Source organism: Podarcis cretensis (genome assembly GCF_951804945.1).
Source record: "Podarcis cretensis genome assembly, chromosome: 8".
Lineage (NCBI taxonomy): Eukaryota > Metazoa > Chordata > Lepidosauria > Squamata > Lacertidae > Podarcis > Podarcis cretensis.
This window is the reverse complement of record NC_137177.1, coordinates 2088089-2110093: the sequence shown is the minus strand read 5'-3', so window position 1 is coordinate 2110093 and position 22005 is coordinate 2088089. Positions and strand designations below refer to the sequence as shown.

Here is a 22005-nt window from a genome sequence, read left to right as displayed (position 1 = left end):
CCTCTTAGCACATTTCTCCCTTGTGTCCTGAGTTCGAGTGTCTTCAAAGCCCAGGACACATTTGGTCAAGGCTGTTCTCCAACTGGAGCACTCGCAGGCCAGTGTTTCCCAGTTGTCAGTGTTTATACTACATTTTAAAAATTTGCTTTAATTTCTTTTGTTGACCACCAGCATTACGCTTTCCCTTTTTAAGTTCGGAATAGAGTAGTTGCTTTGGAAGACGATCATCAGGCATCCGCACAACATGACCCGTCCAACGAAGTTGATGTTGAAGAATCATTGCTTCAACACGGGTGATCTTTGCTTCTTCCAGTACACTGATACTAGTTCGCCTGTCTTCCCAAGTGATGTGTCAGATTTTTCGGAGACGCTGTTGATATAACAACAACAACAACAACAACAACAACAATTTATTATTTATACCCCGCCCATCTGTCTGGGTTTCCCCAGCTACTCTGGGCAGCTTCCAACAAAATATTTGTTATGTACTAAGTTGAATAGGATCCAGAATGCAGCAGTCTGATTGGTCCTAGAGCAATAGGATCCATAATGCAGCAGTCTGATTGGTCCACAGGAGCCACCCAATCCAGCTCCAGGTGGAAGTGAATCTGCAACCTGATTGGCCTACAGGTGAATCCTGGAATTAGCCAATCACGTGGGGCCCATTGTGTAAATAATGTATATAAAGCAGACATTTTGCGGGAACTTCCATTCCTCCTCACCACTATGAGCTGAATAAAGAGCATGAAATCCACTCACGACTCTGAGTATATTTCAATATTAAAATACGGTGGTCTGGTAAACATTAAAAGCTTCCCTAAACATTAAATGCTTCCTTTGGAGATGGCGTTTGGGAGTTGTAGTTGTTCCAAGCACCTGCTTAGCAAAAGCTAAGCCATGCTGCCCTGGGGGGGGGGGGGGTTGCGATAGTTACGAGGTATCCCTGCCGCTGATTCCTTCTTTTCTCCATCCTCCCTTCCCTGCAGGACTACCTGGGCTGCATCATCGACTGTGGACAGCTGCCGCTCAAACCAGAACAAGTCAGCGCCTTGTTTTGCAACATTGAAGACATCTATGAGTTCAACAGGTGAGTCAGCACCTGGAGAAGGAAGGGAGGGTTCGGCGTCAGCAGAATAAGCTTTCCAAATGGCAGGGAATTGCCCCACCACCACCTGCCCCACAACTTGAAGATCTGCATCTTCCTATGTTCCTGTGACCCATTCTTATTACCATAGACCTTCCGATTTATACTATTATGTGGGGCCATTGTTGAACTTGGGTTTCAACGGATGCCCTCGGCATGTTTTGAGGGGAAATAGCTCTTGCAAAAGCTCATATGCATTTATGGAGTATGGAAATGAATTTATTTATATAATCAGGTTGAAGACATTATGCCTTGTTTGTTGATCTGCCCTTTATAGACAGTGCCCAGAGAATTATTTATTATTACAGTGGTACCTCGGGTTACATACGCTTCAGGTTACAGACTCCGCTAACCCAGAAATAGTTAAGAAGTTTGCTTCAGGATGAGAACAGAAATTGTGCTCTGGCGGCGCGGCAGCAGCAGGAGGTCCCATTAGCTAAAGTGGTGCTTCAGGTTAAGAACAGTTTCAGGTTAAGAACGGACCTCTGGGACGAATTAAGTTCTTAACCCGAGGTACCACTGTATCTCCTGTTATTTATTGGTTCTCAGATCGATTCCCCCAGTAAGCAGTAGCCCTGAAAGGCAGTCCAGATACAGCGGTTCCTTGGTTCTCAAACTCTTGGCCAATTAAGAGCTACAAATTGGACATCTGGTAGCCAGATTTGCTCTGGCAACTAAGGGGCTTCGCCTCAGTTCTGCTAATGCATTGCAATTTTAAAGTTTTATGCTGTAGACTTTTATAGACTTGTTGTTGTTATTTAGTTGTGTCCAACTCTTTGTGACCCCCTGGACCAGAGCACGCCAGGCCCTCCTGTCTTCCACTGCCTCCCGCAGTTTGGTCAAACTCATGCTGGTAGCTTCGAGAACACTGACCAACCATCTCGTCCTCTGCTGTCCCCTTCTCCTTGTGCCCTCCATCTTTCCCAACATCAGGGTCTTTTCCAGGGAGTCTTCTCTTCTCATGAGGTGGCCAAAGTCTTGGAGCCTCAGCTTCAGGATCTGTCCTTCCAGTGAGCACTCAGGGCTGATTTCCTTCAGAATGGAGAGGTTTGATCTTCTTGCAGTCCATGGGACTCTCAAGAGTCTCCTCCAGCACCATAATTCAAAAGCATCCATTCTTCAGCGATCAGCCTTCTTTGTGGTCCAGCTCTCACTTCCATACATCACTACTGGGAAAACCATAGCTTTAACGATACGGACCTTTGTCGGCAAGGTGATGTCTCTGCTTTTTAAGATGCTGTCTAGGTTTGTAGGTTTATAGACTTAATGTTGTGTGATTTTAGAGGAATGCCTTGCTTTTTGCCCTCTGTTGTTCATTGTGAAGGCCATATGCAATAAAACAAATTGGCTATATGCAATATGCAATAAAACAAATTGGGCTTCCTGGGTGGTACCAATAACCAGCTGATGGATTTATAATGGCATTTATGACACACATTTCTCCCCAGGAGCTGTCGTTTGCATGTGACTAATCTTACCAATTAACTGAGCAAACGTTGGCAATCTCCGTGACCTGCAGAGTATAGGAATGTGATCTTGGGTGTGATGCTGAAAGAGAAATCTGTATTTATTGTTATGTAAAGCGGGTGGTGCTGTGGGTTAAACCACAGAGCCTAGGACTTGCCAATCAGAAGGTCAGCGGTTCAAATCCCCGCGATGGGGTGAGCTCCCGTTGCTTGGTCCCTGCTTCTGCCCACCTAGCAGTTCGAAAGCACGTCAAAGTAAAGTAGATAAATAGGTACCACTCCAGCGGGAAGATAAATGGCATTTCTGTGCGCTGCTCTGGTTCGCCAGAAGCAGCTCAGTCATGCTAGCCACATGACCCGGAAGTTGTACGCCGGCTCCCTCGGCCAATAAAGCGAGATGAGCGCCGCAACCCCAGAGTCGACCACGACTGGACCTAATGGTCAGGGGTCCTTTTACCTTTTTAACCCCCCACAACAGCCCTGCAAAGTAGGATAGGCTGAGAGACAATGACTGGCGCAAGGTCACCCAGTGAGTTTTCACAGCTGAGTTGGGAAATGAGCCCTTGTCTCTCCCAGGTCGTAGTCTTGACTCTCTAAACACTGCATCGCTCCTTATTTTCATCTCACCAACATTTTTGTGTAACTTGGTATTGCTCACAATTGGAATTGTGCTCCATTAGCTCACACATTTCAGGATCTGGCTTGCATGTGATGAGCCCTCTAACCTATTCCAGATTTGAAAGGGCCCAGTAGTAAACATGTGCAGCTTGGGAGTAATTTTGGACTCACGGCTGTCCATGGAGGCGCAGGTCCATTCTGTGTCCAGGGCAGCTGTTTATCAGCTCCACCTGGTACGCAGGATGAGACCCTCCCTGCCCGCAGACTGCCTGGCCAGAGTGGTGCATGCTCTGGTTATCTCTCACTTGGACTACTGCAATGCGCTCTACATGGGGCTACCTTTGAAGGTGACCCAGAAACCACAACTAATCCAGAATGTGGCAGCTAGACTGGTGACTAGGAGCGGCCGCCAAGACCACATAACATTGGTCTTGAAATACCTACTCCCAGTACGTTTCCGAGCACAATTCAAAGTGTTGGTGCTAACCTTTAAAGCCCTCAACAGCCTCAGCCCAGTATACCTGAAGGAGCATCTCCACCCCCATTGTCCACCCCGGACACCGGGGTCCACTTCCGAGGGCCTTCTGGCGGTTCCCTCCCTGCGAGAAGCGGGGTTACAGGGAACCAGGCACAGGGCCTTCTCAGTGGTGGTGCCTGCTCTGTGGAACGCCTTCCCTTCAGATGTCAAAGAGATAAAGAACTATACAGCTTTTAGAAGACATCTGAAGGCAGCCCTGTTTAGGGAAAGTTTTTGATGTTTGATGTTTTATCGTGATTTTAATGTTCTGTTGGGAGCCGCCCAGAGTGGCTGGGGGAACCCAGCCAGATTCTAGTGGATCTTTAGCCGTGAAGTTCCCATTTCCCCAGATCTAAGCAAGCCAGGATCTGTGCCTCGCGCTGTGTGTGTGTTTGCAGCAATTAACATGGTCCAGAACTACGGGAGGGTTTCTCACGGCGGAAATGCTTTTAGTCTTGGAATTTGCTGAGAAGGTAATTTGAGCCGGGCCTGCGGGTGCCGGAGAAGGGTTTGGAAGGAGGGGGAAATGTGTGTTTTGGAGGAGATGGGGAAAATGGAGGTCAGAAAAAGACGGAGCGTGTGAGTTTATGGAGAAGCGTTGTCCTCGAAGGAAGGATACAGGCGCTCGATCTTCCCTTTTCAAAAGAGGCGTCCCAAAGTTCTTTCACTCCGTGGACACCTTTCTGCCAAATCCCAGCCTTTAGTTGCAGCAGGGAAGTTAAGTACTGAGCTTCTGATTGTGTCTGGCCAGCGTTTTCCAGTGAATTAGTGGTGTGCCTTCTCTGGTCTGTCTCCAACTGCCCCAGTTTACTCATTGTTTGGTCTTAGAGAGGGTTTAATTTAGGTCAGCTCCACAACCTGTTGTGAGCGCAGAGAATCTGGGACGTGTGAAGTGTGCCTCTGGGAATGAACAAAGTGTGTTTCCGTTGCAACTGGGCCACCTCCACCCGTTGGATTTGGATCAGTCCCAGAACCTGTCGCATGCGCCAACACTTGGAACTGGAGCAAGCAAAGAGTGCCTCTGTGCATGCACAAAGTGTGTTTCTTTCAGGACCAAGTAACTGCTACCAACTCCCACACATATAGATGCTTTATCCTTCCAGGTGAGTAAAGATGGAAAAGCTAGAATCTGAGACTTCTCCGTTTAGTCCAGAAGCATCTGTCAGTGCTGCAAACCCATAACTCCTTTTATGTCTCCCTTTCACCAGTCCTTTGGCTGATTAACATTTGATGTCCTTTTAAACATGTTTGTGGTTGAGAGGTTATTGCTTTTCTTCCTGTTCTTCATCTTGTTTCTATTATGCATTTTGTGTTCTCATTTGATGATTTTATGTTGCAAACCGCCCTGTGATCTTGGAACGAAGAGTAGTATGCAATTATTATTATTGTTGTTGTTGTTGTTGTTGTTGTTGTTGTTGTTGTTGTTATTATTATTAATTATGGCTTGTCTGTCTATATACCCCTCTGAGGCAATAAAAGGAACAAGCTCTTCCAGCTTGCAGAAACTTCCCCTTTGGTCCCCTGTGAGCAGTTTCTGCTCTCCCTAGGAGTTTGTCTGCTCCCCACCTTGAATTTGCAGCCAGCCCTGACTCAGTTTTCCTGTGCCTAAAAACGGGCGCGTCGCCTTCCCTGTGTTCTTGGAGGACATTTGCAGTGCCCTGATTCCCCCATATTGGGGGAAAAAAACATATTCCCCATCGGGAAAGGAAAGTTTCTGCAAACCCCAGCCGACGATAGAAGTTGAAGACACGGAAACATTGTTCCCTAACAGGGGCTCCTGGCCAGCAGCCAAGTTTCCCCCCTTTTTCCCCTTTCTCACACCATTTCCTTTCCTCTTTCCCCTTCTCTCGCTCCATCTCCTGCTGCTTTTTTGGCTTCCCCCCCAAAGCTGGTCGCCTGCCAACCTCTCCGTCAACCAACCTGCTTTCCCATCTGGCTCTGTTTAAGAGCTTAAGCTGAGCCCAGTGGGGGGTACGGATGGAAGATGTGGGGGAAATTGGAAGCTCACATCACGCGGCCCCAGTTAACCCTTTAGAGGAAAGAGTGTCTCCACCCCACCTCAGCCGGTTGTGCCGAAGGCGACCGTCCTGTGACCTTGCCGCAAAAAAGGATTGATAATTCCACGTTCACGAAACACCCACCTGTACACTCGCCTACGCACACAAAATGCTTTGCCTGGGGCAGGGAAGTGGTGGTCCAAAATACAGCCCTGCAAGGTAGTCCACTACAGTGGTCCCTTGGCTCTCAAACAACTTGGAACCCAAACACTGCGAACCCGGAAGTAAGTGTTCCAGTTTGTGAACGTTTTTCGGAAGCCGGTTTGAGTGCCACACTTCCGTTTTGAGGGTTATGCTGAGGTCTGTCTTATTTTTGCTATTTATTTTGCATTTTTGCGTTCTTTTTTTTTAAAAAAATATTTTGTTGTTGTTGTTTAGTCGTTTAGTCATGTCTGCCTCTTCGTGACCCCCTGGACCAGAGAACGCCAGGCACTCCTGTCTTCCACTGCCTCCCGCAGTTTGGCCAAACTCATGCTGGTAGCTTCGAGAACACTGTCCCACCATCTCGTCCTCTGTCATCCCCTTCTCCTTGTGCCCTCCATCTTTCCCAGCATCAGGGTCTTTTCCAGGGAGTCTTCTCTTCTCATGAGGTGGCCAAAGTCTTGGAGCCTCAGCTTCAGGATCTGTCCTTCCAGTGAGCACTCAGGGCTGATTTCCTTCAAGAGTCTCCTTCAGCACCGGAATTCAAAAGCATAAATTCTTTGGCGATCAGCCATATATATATATATATATATATATATATATATAATAAATACATTTATGAAAAACAGACGTACATACAAGTAAACAAACATACAATCAAACAAACGAATAACAGAAAAATCAAACAAACCACCACACTATAAAATATAAGAAATTAATATAATTATCATCATGTATACTGGTATTGTGGGACGCGGGTGGTGCTGTGGTCTAAACCACAGATCCCAGGACTTGCCAATCAGAAGGACGGCGGTTCGAATCCCCGCGACAGGGTGAGCTCCTGTTGCTCGGTCCCTGCTCCTGCCAACCTAGCAGTTCAAAAGCATGCCAGTGCAAGTAGATAAATAGGTACCGCTCCAGCGGGAAGGTAAACGGCGTTTCCATGCGCTGCTCTGGCTCACCAGAAGCTGCTTAGTCATGCTGGCCACATGACCCGGAAGCTGTACGCCGGCTCCCTCGGCCAGTAAAGCGAGATGAGCACTACAACCCCAGAGTTGGCCACAACTGGACCTAATGGTCAGGGGTCTTTTTACCTTTACCTATACTGGTATTGAACACAATTATAAAATTTATAGAAAAGAAATTTTAAACTGACTTCCAATTAATCTCACTGTACTTTGCCTATCCATTACTTTATACCGCAGAGTTACATATTTCTCTCTTTTTTTGGTGACTATGTGGAACCCAGTTTGGCTACTGATTGATTGATTGATTGATTGATTGATTCTGTGACTGCAGTACCTTGTTTATCGCTTTCATTTTATGGATCCATGGTCTTATTAGATAGCAAAATTCATGTTACATTGCTATTTTGGGGGTTGTTTTCAAAAGTCTTGAACGGATTAATCCGTTTTATCTTGCTTTCTATGGGAAAGTGCGCCTTGGTTCTGGAACGGTTTGGTTTTGGAACGGACTTCCGGAACAGATTGAGTTTGAGAGCCAGAATGGTGGACGTGCCCCAAGGTAAAAGACTTCTGGGAAAGGATTTATAATGAATTGAAAAAAGTGTTGAAAAACACATTTATTAAGAAACCAGAAGCCTTTTTACTTGATATAGTGGGGGGTGAAATCCCCAAAAAGGATGTTACTTTTTTCTGTATGCCACAACAGCTGTGAGAATATTGCTAGCGAAGAATTGGAAGAAACAAGATTTACCAACTATCGAAGAATGGCAGATGAAGATGATGGACTATGTGGAACTTGCCGAACTGACCGGGAGACTCCGAGACCAGAGAGAAGAGACGGTGGAAGAAGACTGGGAGAAGTTTAAGGATTTTTTGAAAAAATATGTTAATATTTAAATCTTAGAATAGCTTTGGAAGTGGATATAGGCTGCAAGGTTAGAAGTTGAAGATAGTGTATTTTAAAATAGTATTATTTGTAAGTGATAAAATGAGAATTTATCTTAAGTGTGATAAAACAAAAAAGATGGTTAGAAACTATGATATATGTAAACTGCTAAAGATGAAGTAAAATAAAAATCAGATAGGTGAGACTTGGGGAAGCCAACTTAATGTTTAGAAAAATAAGGATATGACAAGAATTTGTTTGTATTGTTTGTTTTTCTGTTTGTGTTCTTTATTTGTGTTATAAAATGAATAAAAAATTTTGAAAAGAAAAAAAAGAGAGTTTGAGAGCCAAGGTACCGCTGTATTGCCACAGCCCAGTATTGTTTGACGGGCAGGGCAGAAAGCGTGGTGAGAAGCCTTATTTATGCTCATTTATGTTTTCTCTGTCTTTGAGCAGCGAACTACTGGAAGACATGGAGCGAAACACCAGCGCTGAGGCTGTCGCAGAGTGCTTTGTTCAAAGGGTAAGGGTCTCGCTGCTTTCTGCTCACAACTTCTTCGCTCTGCGATTCCTTTGGAACGAGCTGACCTCTTAACGGCGTCCAGGCTGCGCTTAGCTGTGTTCGCAAAAGCGCCCAAGAACCTTCAACCGGTCCAGAATGCCATAGCGAGACCAAGTGTTCCAAAAGGACTGGAGCAAACGTATATTATATTTGAAAGACAACTGTAAGCAATTTGACATCGTTAGCACGGCTCTTTGAAGATCTGTAAGATGAGATTGCTACCTATTCAGGTTGAGTAATAGAATATTTTAGGTAACAATGTAACAAGGATAGGAAACAAAGCGAAATGTGAAGATGTAAAGTTTAATTTTGTAAACCGTCAGACGGGAGGGAGAGGAGTCGTTAGGCTCAGTCAGGCCGAAGAGATAAAATAAGAGGGTGCGATGTTACGTAATGTGATTATATGTAAAACCAGTAAAAAACATTTATTAAAAAAGACCACAGAATGTCATAGAATCGTAGAATGGTGGCACTAGGAAGGACATCTAAACGTCATCTAGATCAACCCCCCTTGCAACGCTCCCTCATTGCGAGAAGTGAGGTTACAGGGAACCAGGCAGAGGGCCTTCTCGGTAGTGGCACCAACCCTCTGGAACACCCTCCCATCAGATGTCAAGGAAATAAGCGGCTATCCTATCTTTAAAAGACATCTGAAGGCAGACCTGCTTAGGAAAGTTTTTAATATTTAATGCTATATTGTTTTTAACACTGGATTGGGAGCTGCCCAGAGTGGCTGGGGAAACTCAGCCAGGTGGGTGGGGTATAAATAATAAATTATTATTATTATTATTGCCGAGGTTGTAAATCCTAGCCAGGTTGTTAATTGGGACTAACTATGGAGAGTAATCGGGATGAGGGAGGCATTGTGGGTTAAACCACAGAGCCTAGGACTTGCCGATCAGAAGGTTGGTGGTTCGAATCCCCGCGATGGGGTGAGCTTCCGTTGCTCGGTCCCTGCTCCTGCCAACCTAGCAGTTCGAAAGCACGTCAGAGTGCAAGTAGATAAATAGGTACCGCTCCGGCGGGAAGGCAAACGGTGTTTCCGTCCACTGCTCTGGTTCGCCAGAAGCACCTTAGTCCTGCTGGCCACATGATCCGGAAGTTGTACACTGGCTCCCTCGGCCAATAAAGCGAGATGAGCGCCGCAACCCCAGAGTCGGCCACGACTGGACCTAATGGTCAGGGGTTCCTTTACCCTTTACCTTTATGGAGAGTAATGGTTCCCCAAAATTTCTAGATCCAGTTAGCTCCTGCAGACTAGTGCTGTTTTTAACCCGTAAGGCCCTTAAATTCAACCCAGCTAGCTGGGCAGGGTATAAATGATAAAATTATAATTATTAATTAATATTATAAAATTCTCCAGAGCCAGGAATACTGAAGGACCAACATCTGGCGAGGGCTGCTAACTTAAGACTGCTCCATATGATTGATTTATTGAGCACGGATCCTGATCTGCTTGCAAGGAGCTTACGCAGAGGGGCAATGTCTACTCTTTACTGAGCCTTTGTTCTCATTTTTTCCCCAAGCATCTGTACGTCTTCCCATCAGCCGATCCTTGTCCTATACCCTTTAGTTCAATTCCCTGTCACTTTCCTAACAGCAAAATTCTGCTGTTGTTTTTGAAGTGGATTTAATGCCCACGAGCACTTTAATCCACTGCGGACTGCGTCGCCAGAGTGGTGCATGCTCTGGTTATCTCCCGCTTGGACTACTGCAATGCACTCTACGTGGGGCTACCTTTGAAGGTGACCCGGAAACTACAGTGGTGCCTCGCAAGACGAAATTAATCCATTCCGTGAGGCTCTTTGTATAGCGGTTTTTTCGTCTTGCGAAGCAAGCCCATTGACAGCAGATTAGCACTATTAGCGGTTTAGCGGCTTTTAGCGATCAGCTGTTAAGCGGCTTATCAGCGGATCAGCTGATAAGCGGCTTAGCGGCTTAGGAAAGGGGGGGGAGGGGAAAAAACCCCGCAGGAACTCGCAAGACATTTTCGTCTTGCGAAGCAAGCCCATAGGGAAATTCGTTTTGCGAAGCGCCTCCAAAACGGAAAACCCTTTCGCCTAGCGGGTTTTCCGTCTTGCGAGGTGTTCGTCTTGCGGGGCACCACTGTACAACTAATCCAGAATGTGGCAGCTAGACTGGTGACTGGGAGCGGCCGCCAGGACCATATAACAACGGTATTGAAAGACCTACATTGGCTCCCAGTACGTTTCTGAGCACAATTCAAAGTGTTGGTGCTGACCTTTCAAGCCCTAAACGGCCTCAAAGGCCCAGTAGACCTGAAGGAGCGTCTCCTCCCCCATCGTTCTACCCGGACACTGAGGTCCAGCTCCGAGGGCCTTCTGGCGGTTCCTTCACTGCGAGAAGCCAAGTTACAGGGAACCAGGCAGAGGGCCTTCTTGGTAGTGGCACCTGCCCTGTGGAACACCCTCCCACCAGATGTTAAAGAGAAAAACAACTACCAGACTTTTAGAAGACATCTGAAGGCAGCCCTGTTTAGGGAAGCTTTTAATGTTTAATGTATTACAGTATTTTAATATTTTTTGGGAAGCCGCCCAGAGTGGCTGGGGAAGCGAGAGTCTGGAGGTGATGTTAAATAGCATCAAACAGGGATTAGACAAAATGGAGGAGAAGGAGGGAGTCAAAGTGAGGACTGTCAAGTAAAAAAACCAAAACCTTTCTGGGGAGTCAACAAATTCATGGCGGTCAAGACTATAAATGGTTACTAGCCATGAAGTAACTTTATTGAGATCAATCTGCTTTTTCTGCTTCTTCTTTATATATAGAAATATATTGATTGCACTGCTCTTCTTTTTAATTTTTAAAAATTATTAGAATTGATGGTCCAATCGGTTTTGACTTCGGTTGGCATTTGACAGTGTCTCAATTGGATTTGTAAGCTATTTTCTGGGCTTTGTAGTGAGGAGATGGCGGGGAAACCTTTTAAAGTAAATAAAGAGTAGTGTTTTCCAGCCGAGAGCTGAGCATTCCAGCCCAGGACAGTCAGAAAATTGCATCTTATATCCTCTGTGGTCTCACACCATTATAAATGGCTTTTTGGTTTGGCCTTTGCTCTTTAATTCAAGAGCATAGGAGCTGGCTTGTTGAACCTGGCTCTCTCCCGGAGCTCAGATTCTGTTCAGGAAAAGGTTGCAGAGTGCGTTGGAAAGAGGCAGAGACTCCCTAGAGCCCAAGTGTTCAGTAAGGTCATAGCGCCGCCTGCTGGCTGTTAAAAAAGTAACAAGCCTTATGCACCTCAGTGCACACTAACGTGGTTCAATTAACTCTTGCAGAGTGAAGAGTTTGATATCTACACCTTGTACTGCATGAACTACCCCAAGTAAGTAAGCCACTCTTTCTCAGATCACTCTCACTCCGCTGAATTTGCTGCTTCTCATTCATCTTATATTCTCCTGCCAGTTTCCATTCCTTATTGACCAGCTTTTTTCATTAGTATGGACCATATCTACAGGACCGCCTCTCCTGGTCTGCCTCGCAGAGGACATTAAGGTCCATGAACAATCATAGTTTAGAAGTCCTGGGCCCTAAGGAAGTCAGACTATCTTCCACCAGGGCCATGGCCTTCTCAGTGATGGCTCCGACCTGGTGGAATGCTCTGTCCCATGAGACCAGGGCCCTGCAGGATTTAACCTCCTTCCACAGGGCCTGTAAGACAGAGCTATTCCACCTGGCTTTTCATTTGAATTCAGCCTGATCTTCTATTCCCCTTCCTTCCCTCCCCCTCCCCTTTTATGAAGATCACCTGCTCTGAGACCCCACAGCTAATTCTCCCCTGACCTCCTCGCTGGCCCAAGTAGGACCAATTCAGCCAGCTAGCCCTGGGGAGTATGTGATTGGTTTTTGATTTTTATTGTTATTCATGTTTTCATACCGTATTTTATGCTGCTTTTATAATTAAGTGTTTTAAATTTGTTGTTAGCCACCCTGAGCCCGGTTTTTGAACCGGGAAGGGCGGGGTATAAATAAAAATTTATTTTTATTTTTATTATATTATTATAAGCTGCATAGGATGGGACGCAGGTGGCGCTGTGGGTTAAAGCCTCAGCGCCTAGGACTTGCCGATCGAAAGGTCGGCGGTTCGAATCCCTGCGGCGGGGTGCGCTCCCGCTGCTTGGTCCCAGCGCCTGCCAACCTAGCAGTTCGAAAGCACCTCCGGGTGCAAGTAGATAAATAGGGACCGCTTACCAGCGGGAAGGTAAACGGCGTTTCCGTGTGCGGCTCTGGCTCGCCAGAGCAGCGATGTCACGCTGGCCACGTGACCCGGAAGTGTCTCCAGACAGCGCTGGCCCCCGGCCTCTTAAGTGAGATGGGCGCACAACCCCAGAGTCTGTCAAGACTGGCCCGTACGGGCAGGGGTACCTTTACCTTTACCTTTTTAAGCTGCATAGGCAGGGACAGGTGAATTTCTCGTATTCTCACAAATATCACCTTCCAATCTGCTCATGCTCAATGCCACGCCACAACGGGCTGCAGCTCTGCGCCTTTGGAATGTCCAGGAGCAGTTTTTTCTTCCCTGCTGAGGACTAGAAAGTTTGGCAAAAGCTGCTGAAAGTCAAGATGACTTCCGCTCAGCAAAATCCTAGGTCGGTCCAAGGAAACAGCCTTCCTTTGACGCCCTCTTCCCTTTCTGCCAACTTGTCCCCTTCCTTCCCACCCCCTCAGAGTTGTTTATTATTATTATTATTATTATTATTATTATTATTATTATTATTATTAAAAGAAAACAATCACACGCCCCACCTCTCGCCCTCCCATAGCTCGGTCTCGGTGCTGCGGGAATGCATGGACAACGACGCCCTGGCCAAGTTCTTCCGCGAGAGGCAAGCCACCCTGTCGCATTCGCTGCCCCTGGAGACGTACCTCTTGAAGCCCGTCCAACGGATCCTGAAATACCATTTGCTGCTGCAGGTCAGGATTGGGCCCTGGTGGTCTTATCGAGGGTCTGGGCAGACTGGGGAAATGCGAGGGGGAGGAAGGCTGCGGAGGTTTGGAAATGGCTCTTTAGAGCCACATTCCCACCAGACATTTAAAGCACTAGGGTGCCATGGATGACCCACAAAGAATTCTGGGAGTTGCAGTTTGTTGAGGACGCTGGGCGCTGTTAAGAGATTCCCCCCGTTCCCCTCCCAGGCAGGGCTACGTTTCCCAGAGTTTCCTGCGAAGAGGGATCAACTCTGGGAATCAATGCTCCTGGACTCTTGTGCTATGATCGCAGCTTTGCATAAGACAATAAGAAGAAACCTGCTATATCAGGCTAATGGTCTTTTTAGTCCAGCACCTCGTTGTCACAGTGTCAATCAAATACCTTCATTGGCATCACAGTATAAAACTGGAATAATTAAAAAGACAAGGACGAAGCTGTCGGGGTTATAAGCTCACACTATGGTCATGTGCATTTGGATATTATTCTACACCCTGTCTTTTCCCCGAAAGGATAGTTCATTGGGAACCCTTTCGAGTAAAATTGTGTCTAAAAAGGAAGCAGTAATATCTTTGTCAGGACGCGGGTGTGGGTTAAACCACAGAGCCTAGGACTTGCCAATCGGAAGGTCAGCGGTTCGAATCCCTGCAACGGGGTGAGCTCCCATTGCTCGGTCCCTGCTCCTGCCCATCTAGCAGTTCGAAAGCACGTCAAAGTGCAAGTAGATAAATAGGTACCGCTCTGGAGGGAAGGTAAACGGCGTTTCTGTGTGCTGCTCTGGTTCACCAGAAGCGGCTTACTCCTGCTGGCCACATGACCCGGAAGCTGTACGCCAGCTCCCTCGGCCAGTAAAGTGAGATGAGCGCCGCAACCCCAGAGTTGGCCACGACTGGACCTAATGGTCAAGAGTCCCCTTAACCTTTAATATCTCTGTCCTGATCTGCCAGGAGAATCCTTATTTGGCTTCTTCTTGGGGGTTGTGGGCCGGAGGTCCAACATTTTGCTCGGCATCAGTTGACGAGGTCTGCTTTGTAAAGGGCATTCTTGTCACAGTGGCCAACCAAATGCCTGCAGGGAGACCTGTATGCAGGATTCGAATACAAGAGTAACACTGGCCCCTCCTGGGGCTTCCAGCAGCTGGTGTTTGGGCGCATCGCGGCCTCCGACCGTGGAGGCCGATCACAGCTGTTGTGGCTAGTTTCAGAGCCTTTTGCCCAGCGAGCAAGTCTCTCTGTCATGGACCGGTTGGACTCTGAGGAATGGTGGCAGGAATCGGCTGGGGAACCCGCAAGGGAAAAAGGCTCAGAGCCCAGGGACAACGCGGAGCGGTCAGAGGGAGAAGGCTGGGAAGAGAAGGTGCCGGATGGTGAAGGGGCAACAGGGCATAGTGAGCAGGGAGATTCTGTGTCAGAGAGGAGCAGAACTGGAAGCAGGAAAAGAGAAAAGCCAAGTGGCTGAAATGAAATCCCCTGTGTTGCAAAAACAAAAAACTCTGAGACTACACCGGCGCTCCTCCTTTTGTTCTTCCCACTTCACACCTCTCCTGATCCTGGGAGACCAGGACGGAGGGGAGCTTTGGGCAGCCGGCTCCTTCACTGGCCTGACTCATTTCCAGCACTTTGAACCACCCCAAGCAACATGCGGTTAATCGTGATCTAACAAAAAATGCGTAACATCCTATTGCTTCACAGCTTTTTTGTTGTTGATCAGCTTTTTACACTGTTAAGGGATTGATGATCTATTTCTATTTGAAGTACCTGTAGGGACAACTTATTTGCTGGCGAAGAATTGCCATTGAAACAGTTCGTTAACTGGAAAAACGATTCTACGTTCAGAGCACCTATCGCCAGACTTTCTCAGCATTTTGACTGTTGAAAGACAATTTGCCTTCATTTCAGTTTTCTTTGATGCTGACACGCTTTCTAATTTTGTTCATGGAACATTGATTTGACTCTTATCATTTGTGACTTTATGCAAGGGTTACATACTTTCTGCTTATGAAGTGTGAAACAATATAATGTTATAATTTTTTTGCTAGATCGTTATTAACCGCATGTTGCTTGTGGTTGTTCAAAGTGGCAGAAATGAGTCAGGCCAGTGAAGGAGCCTGCTGCAAAAATCTCCCCTCCGCCCTGGTCTCCCAGGACCAGGAGAGGTGTGAAGTGAGAAGAACAAAAGGAGGAGCGTCGGCGTAGTCTCAGATTGCTTGGGAAACTCCCAGCAGAGGAAGGGACACAGCTGGCTGTGGTGAGGTGGGGACCTTCAGTCTCCGCAACTGGGACAAGACGTACCAAGAAGAGTCATTAGGCCCGGCAATCCGGTGCAGACCTTGTTTCTTCTAAGAAATGAGGTTTGTGCAATTTATTGGAAGAAGCGGACCATTTGGATCCCTTCCAGTCGGGATTCAGGCCTCATCATGGGACTGGAACTGCCTTGGTCGTACTGGTTGATGATCTCCGGCGGGCTAGGGACAAAGGTGAGAGCTGTTTCCTAGTTCTGCTGGATCTCTCAGCGGCGTTTGATACCATCAACCATAACATCCTTCTGGACCGTCTAGAGGGGCTGGGAGCTGGGGGCACTGTCATACAGTGGTTCCGCTCCTTCCTCCTGGGCTGTGTTCAGAAAGTGTGTGTGGGGGTGTTCAGACCCCTGGGCTCTCACTTGTGGGGTGCCTCAGGGTTCGGTCCTCTCCCCCATGCTTTTCAACATCTACATGCAGCCGCTGGGAGAGATCATCAGGGAGTTTGGGTTGGGTGTTCATCAGTATGCAGATGATACCCAGCTCTACCTCTCTTTCAAATCAGAACCAGTGAAGGCGGTGAAGGTCCTATGTGAGTGCCTGGAGGCGGTTGGTGGTTGGATGGCGGCTAACAGATTGAGGTTGAATCCTGACAAGACAGGAGGACTGTTTTGGGGGAACAGGAGGTGGGTGGGTGTGGAGGACTAACTGGTCCTGAATGGGGTAACTGTGCCCCTGAAGGACCAGGTGCGCAGCCTGGGAGTCATTTTGGACTCACAGCTGTCCATAGAGGCACAGGTAAATTCTGTGTCCAGGGCAGCTGTTTATCAGCTCCATCTGGTACGCAGGATGAGACCCTACCTGCCCGCGGACTGTCTCACCAGAGTGGTGCATGCTCTGGTTATCTCTTGCTTGGACTACTGCAATGAACTCTATGTGGGGCTACCTTTGAAGGTGACCCAGAAACTACAACTAATCCAGAATGCGGCAGCTAGACTGGTGACTGGGAGTGGCTGCCGAGACCACGTAACACTGGTCTTGAAAGGCCTACATTGGCTCCCAGTGCGTTTCCGGGCACAATTCAAAGTGTTGGTGCTGACCTTGAAAGCCCTAAATGGCCTCGGGTCCTATATACATGAATACCTGTATACTCCCATCGTTCTGCCCGGACTCTGAGGTCCAGCTCTGAGGGCCTTCTGGCGGTTCCCTCCCTGCGAGAAGCCAAGTTACAGGGAACCAGGCAGAGGGCCTTCTTGGTAGTGGCACCCACCCTGTGGAACGCCCTCCCACCAGATGTCAAAGAGAAAAATAACTACCAAACTTTTAGAAGACGTCTAAAGGCAGCCCTGTTTAGGGAAGCTTTTAATGTTTAATAGGTTATTGTATTTTAGTGTTTCGTTGGAAGCCGCCCAGAGTGGCTGGGGAAACCTAGCCAGATGGGTGGGGTATAAATAATAAATTATTATTTTAAATTATTATTATTGCCGGCTCGCTCCTGACCACCTCCGTCACGCAACGCACACTTTGCCTTCCCTTCCCAGGAACTGGCAAAGCATTATGACAAGAGCAGTCCCGGCTACGACGCCGTGGAAGAGGCAAGCATCACCATGACGGCCGTAGCTTGGTACATCAACGACATGAAGCGCAAGCAGGAACACGCCACCCGGCTGCAGGTATTAAAAAGGGGGAAACTCAAGAGCTGATCGTGCTGAGGGCACACCAGAATTATTTGAGAACTAAAGGTCCTCAAGAGGGGACCGGCCAGATGTTTGCTTCTCTGGGTGCTACGGCAGAGAAGATTCTTCAGCAGGTACTTGCCTCCGTTACAGCAACCTGAAGATGTCGGAGGAAATAATCCATTATACATTGCTGAAAATGCATATGACACATCGCATTATAGGAAAGTTTTCAATGTTTGATGTTTTATTATGTTTTGATATACAGTCGTACCTCTGCTTACGTATCCCTCTGGACTATCTATCGATTCAGGATTTGTTTGCAGGAACTTTTTGTTGGGATACTGCCAGGGAGACATAGGCCATCACTGCCTCCACGCCGACTCCAGACGTCCATCGACCTCCCATAGATACAGTATCAGCAATTAGCGACATGAGCTCCAGAAAATAGCTTTCCACATTCCAGAACTGATGCACGCTCTATCAGCAGATAATGCACAGCGAAAGTTGCACTCAGGAGAGCATTATTTAGAAGCTTATTCAGCGCTGGTCAGAACAATGAAAAAACATGACTGCCTGCTAGCGTGTTCAGGCGCAGAGAGAGAGAGAGAGAGAGAGACACAACAGCTCTATCGAAACAGAAACATCCTGTGAACAGGAAATACGCAGGCTGTATGACTCACATAGCCTGCTCCCTTTTAAGGTGGAACGGAAATATCCTAACACTTTTGCACCCCGATTAGACTTTGTCCCTCCCTTAATTGATCATTTGGTCTGATTCATTTGCACAGACAATGAGCAATCATCCGGATTTGCCTATGAGCTCTTGACGCATCTTGCCATTGAGCATTCATTGACACACACGCACACCCTACTTTGCAACGCATTTCCCTATTCCTTTTCAAATAATAATAATAATAATAATTATAATTATTATTATTATTTTATTTGTATGCCGCCCTCCCTGGCCAGAGCCGGGTTCAGAGCGGCCAACATCATATAAATAATACAATATGCATAAAAATAAGCAATCAATTGATTAAAATGTGCCCCAAAATTAATTCAGATAAATTAAAAATAAAGTTGAAACAGAACAAATGATAATCCTCAGGTTAAAATTGAAAGCAGTTAATACTTGCCAGGACCAACTGTTTCCACTGATATTATAAGGACCTGTGTGCAGGCTAGAAGAAGAAGAGAAGAAGAGTTTGGATTTGATATCCCGCTTTATCACTCTCCTTCAGGAGTCTCAAAGCGGCTCACATTCTCCTTTCCCTTCCTCCCCCACAACAAACACTCTGTGAGGTGAGTGGGGCTGAGAGACTTCAGAGAAGTGTGGCTGGCCCAAGGTCACCCAGCAGCTGCATGTGGAGGAGAGGAAAATCGAACCCGGTTCACCAGATTATGAGTCTACCACTCTTAACCACTACACCACACTGGCCTCTTTAATGCTTGTTCTTATACAGAAATAAAAGAATCAGACTGAACCCCGACCAAAGGCCAGGTGGTCTTGCAGGCCCTGTGGAAGGATGTCAAATCCCGCAGGGCCCTGGTCTCTTGTGACAGAGCGTTCCACCAGCCCGGGGCCATGACTGAAAAGGCCCTGGCTCTGGTCGAGGCCAGTCTAATCTTCCTGGGGCCCAGAATCTTCAGGGTGTTATTATTTGCAGACCGTAAGGCATTGCTTTTTGAATGTGTGCTGGGGCACCAGAGCGTTTTAAACCCGCTTTAATTTTGCAAGCCCAAAGTCCCAGAATTCACCTGAAACCCTCCTGCAAAATAGGGGCATCCAATGTTGCGCAGTATTGCATTCAACCAGTAGGCAAACTCAAAACTGCCTCGATTTCTAAACAGGCCATACTCTTAAGAGGTCCTGCTCTGAGGGAATTCTGGCGGTTCCCTTGGTGCGAGAAGCCAAGTTACAGAGAACCAGGCAGAGGGCCTTCTCGGTAGTGGCGCCTGCCCTGTGGAACACCCTCCCACCAGATGTCAAAGTGAACAACAACTACCAGACTTTTAGAAGACATCTGAAGGCAGCCCTGTTTAGGGAAGTGTTGTGTACTGAAGTTCTCACCCTGGGCCAGCAGGGGGATACTGTAGATAGTTTTCACTCAGGTCCACATATGCAAATAAGGCATCGAAAGTGACGTTCAGTGATTGGATAGTTACAGAAGGTGGCTACTGTTGCGTTGTAGTGGAGCTCTATATAAGCAGGCTGGCTGAACCCTTCAGCTCAGTTCTGTTCTGGCCTGTGAATAAACAAGAGCTGTCTGAAGAATCGCTGTGTCGTCTGATATGTTCACCCACAACTTAACAGGAAGCTTTTTAATGTTTAATAGGTCATTGTATTTTAGTGTTCTGTTGGAAACCGCCCAGAGTGGCTAGGTAAGCCCAGCCAGATGGGTGGGGTATAAATAATAAATTATTGTTATTATTATTAAGTTGCGGCTAGTAACTCTTTCCTCTTCGGGAGCTGAGCGCTGTCTCCTTGTTTTCCCTCCCTCCCCATTCCTCTGTCCTAGGAGATCCAGAGGCAGCTGGTTGGCTGGACAGGCCCAGAGTTGGGGGCTTTTGGGGAGCTGGTCCTGGAGGGGCAGTTCCGGGTGCCGCGGGCACGCAAGGAGAGGGTCTTCTTCCTCCTCAGCAAGGTGGTCCTGATCGCCAAGCGCCGTGGAGAAGCCTTCGTCTACAAGAGCCACATCTTTGTAAGAGGGGCTGGGGAAGGGTGTGGGGAGGAAGAATGAGGGGCCCAGATTTTGGGGGCATGTAGAGACACAGAAGGGGGACGTGGGTGGCGCTGAGGGTTAAACCACAGAGCCTCTTGGGCTTGCCGATCGGAAGGTCGGCGTTTCGAATCCCGCGACGGGGTGAGCTCCCGTTGCTCAGTCCCTTCTCCTGCCAACCTAGCAGTTCCAAAGCACGTCATATATAAATAGGTACAACTCTGGCGGGAAGGTAAACAGTGTTTCCGTGCGCTGCTCTGGTTCGCCAGAAGCAGCTTAGTCCTGCTGGCCACATGACCCAGAAGCTGTACGCCGGCTCCCTCGGCCAATAAAGCGAGATGAGCGCCGCAACCTCAGAGTCGGCCACGACTGGACCTAGTGGTCAGGGGTCCCTTTACCCTTTACCACTTTAAGCTACTGAAGGCCCTTTCTATGTCCCTGTTTTTTTGTTGAATATACAGTTATACCTCAGGTTAAAAATGCTTCGGATTAAATATTTTCAGGTTGCGTCCTGTGGTGACCCAGAAGTACCGGATAGGGTTACTTCTGGGTTTCACCGCTTGCGCAGACGCTCAAAATGATGTCACATGCATATGCAGAAGCGGCGAATTGTGACCCGCGCAGACGCGGGTTGCGTTCTGCTCAGGTTCGCAACCAGAGGTACCACTGTATGCTATATGGTAATTGATGGACCTAATCAGTATCTCAAGACATTTGCGTATGTTGCCCTGCAACTAGTCCATGCAGAATGTGGGCACCCTATATATAGAAAGGAGCAAATTGGTGATATTTTAGGGAGCAGGCGAGCAGGCGGGGTCCATGACTTACATCACAGGAGCCTACACAACACCAAACACTGTTGCTGTAGGTAGGTTTTATTTTGTTTTTTATCTTATATTTTGGAAATGTACATCCAGGGTTTTTTCCCTTTAATTTTTGGGGGGCCCCCAAGGGAGTGGGGCCCCAAGCTATAAATTGTTTAGCTTATACGTAAATCAGGCACTGTTTATTCCCCTCCATGCTTCAGGCAGAGTCTCTGCCTGTTGATTCATTTTTAATCTCAGGGCTCAGTCCTGGAAGAGCATTTGTTCTGAAGGCAGCGAGAGCCTTCCAAGAGAGCATCCTTGCTGCTCTTGAAATGTTGTTGCTGTCTTCATGCCAAACGGTTGCACGAGATGGCGCCGTTTCCATTCCGTTTTTCTTCTTTCCCCACCTCTACAGTGTTGCAACCTGGCCCTTCAGGAGAACACAAAGGACCCCATGAGCTTCAAAATCTCCGACCTCTCCATCCCAAAACAGCAGCACGTGGTACAGGTGAGCTCCGGGGGGGGGGGGGTTCAAAGTCGAGCCGAGCTGGAAGGCAAAATGAAAGCACAAAAAATGGCCCCAAACATTGTGCAGGGCTTTGCGGAAAGGGTTTTAGAATTGATTCAAGAGTTTGGTCATGTGGCAGGATTCAAACTAAACAAGCTGAAGACTAAGGTTTTAGAGAAAAACCTTAAAAAAATATGCAAAAAATGTAATAGAAAAAGGGTGGAAAAACAAGGTTATATTATGTCAAAGTAAATGATATGTTAAAGGTGTTTAACTATTAGGAGGAAAGATTGGAGACATAATAGAAGTGATTACAATAATTAGAAATGAGTTTCGAAGGAGGGTAAGGATTTCCTGTATCTGATTGGACAAAGAGGAACACAAAGAAGGGAGGTGTGAGGAGGTCAAGAAAGTAAGCTTTTGTAAGTGTGAGTTTTGAAAACTGGAGTTTTTGGTTTTTTAAAATTTTCTTATTTTGTATCTGTTGTTTTTGTTGTTACGTGTTACTTTGATTTTTTTTGTTCTTTGGAAAATAAATATATTTTTAAAAAAACAAACAAAAGTGTGTTAGTGCCGCACACCAGGTGCATCATGGGGAGTTCTCGGCTGTGGAAGATGCACCCACATGCACCCAAAATATCAATAACAAAGAAACCAGAGACATATCTTCTTGGATTGATAGATGAAGAGATACCACGGGGGAAGAAAAGAATTTTTCTATATGCAAGTACAGTTGATAGAATAGTGATTGCCAC

The 22005-nt window shown here is 47.1% G+C and overlaps 1 protein-coding gene and 1 long non-coding RNA gene across 6 annotated transcripts in view; one reads left to right on the top strand and one right to left on the bottom strand.

Moving 5' to 3' along the window:
* Nucleotides 1-587, bottom strand: part of LOC307221390 — a 119816-nt gene extending 119229 nt beyond the window's left edge. The window contains exon 1 of the long non-coding RNA XR_013841358.1: nucleotides 573-587. This is a non-coding gene — a long non-coding RNA (uncharacterized lncRNA). The remainder of the gene's footprint in view (nucleotides 1-572) is intronic.
* The window catches only part of PLEKHG2 (pleckstrin homology and RhoGEF domain containing G2), an 82950-nt gene that overhangs the window by 34625 nt on the left and 26320 nt on the right, over nucleotides 1-22005 (top strand). For all 5 annotated transcript variants that reach the window (XR_013841311.1, XM_079985266.1, XM_079985265.1 and 2 more), the window contains exons 4-10: nucleotides 987-1087; nucleotides 8251-8317; nucleotides 11650-11696; nucleotides 13135-13285; nucleotides 17079-17210; nucleotides 19736-19918; nucleotides 21158-21250. Coding sequence is in view for 4 of the 5 variants with exons in the window: in XM_079985266.1 (XP_079841392.1) it covers nucleotides 987-1087; nucleotides 8251-8317; nucleotides 11650-11696; nucleotides 13135-13285; nucleotides 17079-17210; nucleotides 19736-19918; nucleotides 21158-21250 (774 nt within the window). In the remaining variant the exon portion in view is untranslated. The remainder of the gene's footprint in view (nucleotides 1-986; nucleotides 1088-8250; nucleotides 8318-11649; nucleotides 11697-13134; nucleotides 13286-17078; nucleotides 17211-19735; nucleotides 19919-21157; nucleotides 21251-22005) is intronic.